This window comes from Penaeus monodon, chromosome 6 (assembly GCF_015228065.2).
Source record: "Penaeus monodon isolate SGIC_2016 chromosome 6, NSTDA_Pmon_1, whole genome shotgun sequence".
NCBI lineage: Eukaryota > Metazoa > Arthropoda > Malacostraca > Decapoda > Penaeidae > Penaeus > Penaeus monodon.
Genome location: NC_051391.1, coordinates 43214383 through 43221882, shown reverse-complemented (window position 1 = coordinate 43221882; position 7500 = coordinate 43214383). Strand labels below are relative to the sequence as shown.

General features: G+C 41.9%; 2 protein-coding genes across 5 annotated transcripts in view; one reads left to right on the top strand and one right to left on the bottom strand.

Moving 5' to 3' along the window:
• Positions 1–639, top strand: part of LOC119573795 — a 5840-nt gene extending 5201 nt beyond the window's left edge. The window contains exon 5 of the mRNA XM_037920899.1: positions 1–639. This exon is cut by the window's left edge and continues 97 nt beyond it. Within this exon, the coding sequence (XP_037776827.1) occupies positions 1–639 (639 nt within the window).
• A 1006-nt stretch (positions 640–1645) lies between these two features.
• Positions 1646–7500, bottom strand: part of LOC119574494 (4-coumarate--CoA ligase 1-like) — a 10026-nt gene continuing 4171 nt past the window's right edge. For all 4 annotated transcript variants that reach the window (XM_037921747.1, XM_037921745.1, XM_037921743.1 and 1 more), the window contains 10 exons: positions 7281–7422; positions 6724–6931; positions 5553–5755; positions 4965–5100; positions 4267–4421; positions 3893–4067; positions 3472–3641; positions 3024–3179; positions 2719–2867; positions 1646–2544 (listed from right to left, as the gene is read on the bottom strand). In XM_037921747.1, coding sequence (XP_037777675.1) covers positions 2424–2544; positions 2719–2867; positions 3024–3179; positions 3472–3641; positions 3893–4067; positions 4267–4421; positions 4965–5100; positions 5553–5755; positions 6724–6880 — 1422 coding nt within the window. In that variant the 5' untranslated portion in view covers positions 6881–6931; positions 7281–7422 and the 3' untranslated portion in view covers positions 1646–2423. The remainder of the gene's footprint in view (positions 2545–2718; positions 2868–3023; positions 3180–3471; positions 3642–3892; positions 4068–4266; positions 4422–4964; positions 5101–5552; positions 5756–6723; positions 6932–7280; positions 7423–7500) is intronic.

Here is a 7500-nt window from a genome sequence, read left to right as displayed (position 1 = left end):
TACTGGTTTCCGGCACTAGTAACCTCGGGACGCATTGCACCAACAGCCAGGTACCTGAGGGTGATTGAGGAGAGCCTCCAGGTATTTAGGTACATCAGCAAACGCTTCAAGATGGATGGAAAAGCTATGATTTTCCCCGACGCCAAGGAGACTGAGTTCGACCCGCACATCTACCAAATTGGGACGTACATGGTCGCGAACGGGAGGCAGGTGGCCATTGAGGGCGCTGCCATCGAGGCCTACAAGGGCGTGATGCTCGACCTGATAGAGAGGCACCGCAATGCTTCCTTTACATTCAACGAATTCCTTCAGTTTGTCGTCTGGTCCAGTGACAAGGGAGTCATAGATCAACACTGGACGCCCTACACGGATCTTTGCTTCCCTTGTCAGCAGGATTATCAGTATATCCTTCACTTAGAAGCTGCTTCGGAAGAATCGAGGGTCTTTCTGAAGGACATCGGATACCCAGATGAATTTCGACTCACCACCGAACACCGGACAAAAGGACTTACAGAGAATCTTAACGTCTCGGATATTCAGTACTTTAAAGACGTACCACCAAGTCTGTTGGAAAAAGTTATAAAGATATATGAAAAAGATTTTGAATTGTTTGGTTACAGGAAAAGTCTACCCTTGTAATAAATGTGTGGATTTTTACTCATCCTCATTCTATTTGTTTTTAAGAAAATATAAGAAATATTTTTTGAAATATTATGTTTAGCATTTGTTTACAAATTATAAAATGAAATAAATATTTTGATAGATTTAATGTAAAAACTAATTCAAACCTCAATCGTAATACGAGTCTTTTAATCACCATACACGAGTGATGTGTTGTTGTTTTTCGTTCTGTTCACTTGTTTCCTTGTGGCTCATGGTGTAATCTACTATTAGTTTGTGACAAAATGGCATCAGGGTAGCCATTCCTCGTTTGTCTAATATGATGTTATGTGGAACACTACAAAGTTCTTTCGTTGTTTCACGGGTAGGGGTAGGCATTTATCATTCTACAACAGATTAGCCCCAAATGAGCCACATCTGGTCCGACTTGGTGTATTCCAGAGTGTAATCCAATTCTGGCGCTGCTGTGGATCATACCAGTAAAGCTACAACCAGCAGTGTCCTGTGGGTAAACGGGTCATTCACTGTATACCCTGTACAATTATAATTGGATTTGATACAAGTAAATGTTATGGGAAGTGGCTGAAAGGAAGTGTGGCTCTTTTAATTTCAGGAGTGAATGTTAACACTAACATAATGAATTAATCAGAAACTAAGGATGGTTACAGAATACTCCGTGTATTTACCAAGCTTGCCTTGCTGGCTTATTCATTATATAGCGAATTGCAACAACCACCCCCCTTGAGGAGTGCACTAGCATGGTATTGGTTATTTTGCCTGTTAAAAGGGCAATGAACGTTTAAAAAACAAAAAAAAAAACGTCACCTCCTAAACAGGATAAGAGTGAAATTGCTTGAGTATTTATCAGACAGAAATATTCATTATGCGCCGTACTGCCTAGTATACATGGATCACTAATACGATGGGGATATCAACAGATTTAGCAGTCTCGATGGCGCAAATTGGGGTCCTTATAACTTCTGTTAAAAATTGTGTGTTCGCTCCTTTTAAATAAAAAACATTCCAAGGGTATCCTTGTTTATTTTGTACTATATTTGTAGTTGATCCTTTGTTAGGCTGTTTGGGTGTATTTCCTTTTATTCTAGTTCATTCACTTATTGATTATTGCTATAATTATCATTCTCATAACTGTTGTAATTATTATCCTTACTATTATTATTATTTGTGGTTGCATTGTCCTGAGTACGAAGCCAAAGAATGGTAACTCACGCATGATTATTGTCTTCATATCAGTTATTAGAGAGCTTACCCACTAGCACACATACACTAAAATGTTACTATAAATTAGATAGTTTATTAGCAGCCAAAAAAAATGCATATCACTTACACAACATCGATCATTGTTACGAAACAACTTTCAAGTATTGAGAAGCATTAGAACTCAAGCCAAATGAATGCAGGTTTAGACTTTTTGTTGTTGCCTCTCATTGTTAATTCGCATATGTTTACCTAAATGGTCCCTTATATTGTTTACATTTTGGGTCACTGATCCAAAACCGATGGAATTACTGAAATTTTCTATTCTGTATGTAATGAAGTGACGAATTATTATTATGGGAATTAACACAAAGATGCATTAACAACCAGACAACTAGACAATTAAATATACGTGTAGATGAAAATTTAAAGAATTATTTTTCACATTTATTTATAATTCACAACCACGTCTTACTTAATCCAATCATCGTTTTGAGGCCAATGCCATAATATTCCACCCGAGAGCCTATACAACTAGTTTTATTTACAATTATACACGTGTACTGATCATAATTGTATGAATATTAGGCGAGTTTCTTAAGCTCTCTTCTTAACAGCTTTCCAGTCGCAGATTTCGGAAGCTCACTCACGAACACGATGCCGCCCACCAGTCTCTTGTGCGGCGCGACTCTGGGCTCTAGGAAGCTGTAAGGGAAGAGGAGTCCCGTTAGTGGTGTGGGATTTAACACAGGTACTTTATGAGGTAGTAAGCGACGTTAAGAAAATTAATTACATATCTTTATGTGTGCTTTTATTACAGCGATGAAGTCTGTGACGATGAACTCGAAAGGTAGTGTTTATTCTGAGGGTTATTCTTACTTGTTAATGTCCTCTTCTTTTATGGATTTCTTGGTGACGATGTAGGCCCTGGGTGCTTCGCCCATCCTGTCATGCGGCACACCAAGGACACCAGCGTCCGCCACGTCAGGATGCTGAAGAAGGATGTTTTCCAACTCCGAAGGCGACACCTGGGTGAGAGAAAGAAAAAAAGGAGGAACAGAAATAAAAAGAGAATAACACCACGAAGTATAAAGGAAAAGAAGGAGGTGGGAAGGAGCCTAGAAAATACGTTCAGAAGAAACTAGTAAGTAGCAGACGAGGCAAGCATGCCTCCAGAAGCTCACCTGCAGACCTTTGACCTTGATGAGCTCCTTAGTGCGGTCAACGATCTTGAAGAAGCCGTCGTGGTCATAGTGTCCGACGTCGCCGGTGTGCAGCCAGCCCTCCGCGTCAATGGTCTCTGCGGTGGCGGCGGGGTTGTTGTGGTAGCCGGCCATCATCTGCGGAGACGGGAGTTTCGTTCAGCTAACAGGATCGCGTGAGGTCATGTTTTCTTTGTCATAAATCTTGATTTTAAAAATCTTTCTTACTGATTTGTATTCAGTTACACTTGATCGTATTTTCCTAGTAGTAGTAGTGGTGTGGTAATGATTATAGTAATAATAATAATCAAAATAGCAGTAGTACAAAGAGCAACAATTATTTTGATAAAGATGATGGTAATAATGATATCGTAGCAGTGTTTCTTTTTCCAATAACAGAGCCTCCCCCCCCCCATGTCGCAGCACATACCGAAGGGGTCTTGATGCAGATCTCCCCGTCGGCGAGGGGAGGCAGGAGAGCGCCCGTTTCGACGTCCACCACCTTGGCAGTCACGTTGGGCAGCAGCTGGCCGATGGTGCCAGGGCGCTCGTCCTTCACCGGCACTTTGCTTGCCACCGCCACCTCCGTCATGCCGTAGCCTAAGGAGCGAGAAGCAGGTTAAGATCAAGGTTTTCTAAAACCCTGGATAAAGTGAGTTTACTTGACAAATTTAACCATCTTTCCATGCCCATTATTTGAAAAAAAAAGTATATATATAAATATATATATAATATATATATATATATATATATATATATATATATATATATATATATATATATATATATATATATATATATTGTGATATTGTATCTCTCTTTTGTCAGTGGATTCGGAACAAGCCAGAGACCAATCTGGAAAAGCAGAGAGGGTCCTAGCTTGTCCTTGAGGGCGGCCACGGCGCTCGCAGGTACGGGGGCGGCGCCGCACATGACGTTTCGAAGGGACTTGAGGGACTCGGGTGTCGCCGTCGGGGAGTTCAGCAGGAAGTTTAATAGCGTCGGAACTAAATGCATGACGGTCACCTACGGGATGCAGAAGGGCTTACTGTTAGAGAAATATGATGGTTAAACTTCAGACAGAAAATTATTTTTTTCTTCTTCTTCTTTTCTTTTCTTTTTTCTTTCATAATTATATTTTACTTTCGTAACTGTGTTTGTTTGTTTTTTTCACTCTTTTACTCTTACTTTCACTCTGTACTACTTGCACCAAGCGCGTTCTAACCTGATGGTCGTGAATATCTCTAACAAACGTCTTGGGATCGAATTTGGCCGAGATGAGCAGCTTGGCGCCGACGTGGAGGCCGCACGTCATAATGGGCCCCATGCCGTAGATGTGGAAGAACGGCAGGACGCACATGTACACGTCTTGGTTTTCGCCTGGAGAATTCGAAGTCGAAGATTAGTACGTACATAAAATATACAGTTGTGTTAAATCAGTCTAGGGTTGCATTTTCGTGGCAGGATTTTCGCTCTTTTTTCTATTTACTCTTATATTAATAAACAATTTGCTTCGTGGAACTAACAGTGCGAGCCTGGATAGAAAGACTGAATATGTCTGACTGTCAAGGTCGTTGATAATATAGATAACAATTATCCTTTATTAGTTTCAAGCATTACATAATAATGTTGTAGGGCGGCCATATATTATAAGTTTCAATGGAAAAAATTAAGACATATGCAAGCACATTATAATGCAAACAACATTGGACAACATTGTCCTAGACATGTTTCTTTTATGACTCAGGCTACCAACCAATTCCTCAAAGCTAATTAATCTATCCAGTTTATATGTTGGTATATCGTTATTAAAATTTACTTGTACATGGTATTCGTTCTACTGAGCTTTATTTTCGGTTTCCTTTCCTTCAATTCTACGGAACTAGTCCATTACGTGATAAGAAAGTGATGGCGGTGACTCACCTTCTTCGAGGGTGAAGTAAGGGTGCATTACGGTGGGTAAGTGGGACGAGAACCCATTGTGTGTGGTGAGCACGCCCTTGGGAGGCCCCGTGGTACCGCTCGAGTATGGGAGGACAGCTGACTCTTCCCCTGTTAGCTTTGGGGAAAGGAACCGTGACAAGATAATTCTAAAGTCTGTTATCTTTTTTAGATAGTCTTAGTTTCATGTGTATGTTTCATATATTTAAAGATAAATACACAAGATGTATGCATATGCGAATTATATATATATATATATATATATATATATATATATATATATATATATATATATATATATGTATGTGTGTGTGTGTGTGTGTGTGTATGTAAGTATGTAGGCATGTACACGCACACACACACACACACACACACACACACACACACACACACACACACACACACACACACACACACACACACACACGCACACACACACACACACACACACACACACACACACACACACACACACACACACACACACACACACATATGCGTGTGTGCGCACTAATTTCTCTATTTTTTTACATGTTATATACAGCCCCTTTATCAGGAGCGATGCCTTACTGCGACGGGATCGACGAAGGGCACCGAGGGGTCTTCGAGCACTTGCCACAGGTTGATGGCCGTGGGTGACGAGGAGGGGCCGTTCGTCACGAAGTGGGTGGGCTTCTTGTACAGCCTGAGTGCGGCGTCTAAGGTCGGGGTGAGGAAGGGCTCTCCGACGAGGACGTGGGCGCCGCTGTCCTCGAGCTGACGGGCGATCTCCTCTGGTGGGGCGGGAGAGGAAGGGCGTGGGTTAGGTTTCTTGGAGCCTTGCGGTGAGGGACGTGTCTCTGTGTTGGTGGCGACCGAAGGACGTGCTCTTTGTCTTTTTTCGCGTTTTGTGTGAGTTCAAGCTGCGTTAGGGAGGTGAGTGTCCTTCCATGAGGCAGAATAATATTATTGAATATATTCGCATTCTGTGAGACCAAGTGAACCGAAACTCTTCGCTTGATGATTTTAAAAACCCAGACCTCGTGTACTTCGTCTATCATTAACATTATTTTAATCTAGTACATGCATGTATACGTGTTAAATAATGTGTGTATTGTAGTTTAGCACATTATTAAACCCTTTATGTTAAATTGTTAAAGAGAGTGAAACAAAAGGAGTGCATTTCATTCACATGGATTGCCCTTCGTATGAAGTACGTCAATATGTGCTCTAAAGTAACGAGCCAAAGTTAGGCCTATTACTTGCCCTGAAGGTCGGGTATAATCAGTGAGAGTTTCCATATCCCCATCTCCTTATCGGCTTTGCTGCGACATGCCTTAACAAATTTTGTTTGACCCTTAGATAAAGGTAATATCACGTAAAACTCTTGATCTAATCAGGTATTTTTATCACTACTCTGCGTGGGTCATTAAGTTCGAAAAATACACCTGAGATATAAAAATTATGATTATCTTAATTTCACGATTAATATCATTGTATCCTGTATAATTTGTTCAACATTCTTTCATAAATTATCTTAATAAACACGCATTATGCAATGCACTATTATCCCTTTTATTGTGGTTACTGTTATGCAATCATAATGTTTCTCATCCCCTGATATGTTAGGACCATCTAAATAACTATCTAAAACATAAAAACAACTTTATTCTTTGTAGCATTATTTTATCCGTATTAATCTCACTCTCTTTTAACCCCAGCAAGCAACGTTCCTCATAATGAGCGTGGGCTTTGCACTTACCGGCTGTATACGTTATGTTGATCGTGGTGACGGTGGCGCCGAGAGCGAGAGCGCCGAAGAACACGATCGGGTACTCGGGACTGTTGGGCAGAGCCATCGCTACCACGTCCCCCTTGCTGACGCCCAGCTTCCTTAGCATGCCAGACCAACGTGCCATTCGGTCATGCAACTGCGCGTAGGTGTACCGGCGCCCCGTCAGCGCACACTCCTGCAACAGGCCTACAAGTGAACATCTTTGGTCGAGTAGTGTTGATGTTTCAGTTTATTTCCCTTTCTCTCTCTCTCTCTCTCCCTCTCTCTCTCTCTCTCTCTCTCTCTCTCTCTCTCTCTCTCTCTCTCTCTCTCTCTCTCTCTCTCTCCATCTCTTTTTCTCTCTCTCCATCTCTCTTTCTCTCTCTCCATCCAATTCTCTCTCTTCATCTCCCTTTCTCTCTCTCCATCTCTCTTTCTCTCTCTCCATCTCTCTTTCTCTCTCCATCTCTCTTTCTCTCCCTCCCTCTCCTTCCCTCCCCCTCCTTCCCCCCCCTCTCCCTCCCTCCCCTCCGTCTCTCACTCACTGTGGCGATTCTGTCGTTCCATTTGGCTATGTCCTTGAAGACGTAATTCACAAGGTTGCCCGCGGGAAGGTCCAGGTCAGGCACAGGGGAGGGAACGATGCCCCCTCCGCTCGCCAGACCCCGGCTGCATCTGGCCGCCGATCTGCATTTTTGCAAAGTTTCACGTCTTAAGGCTCTTATTCGTTTTATTATCATCATCATCATTATTATCATAATCATT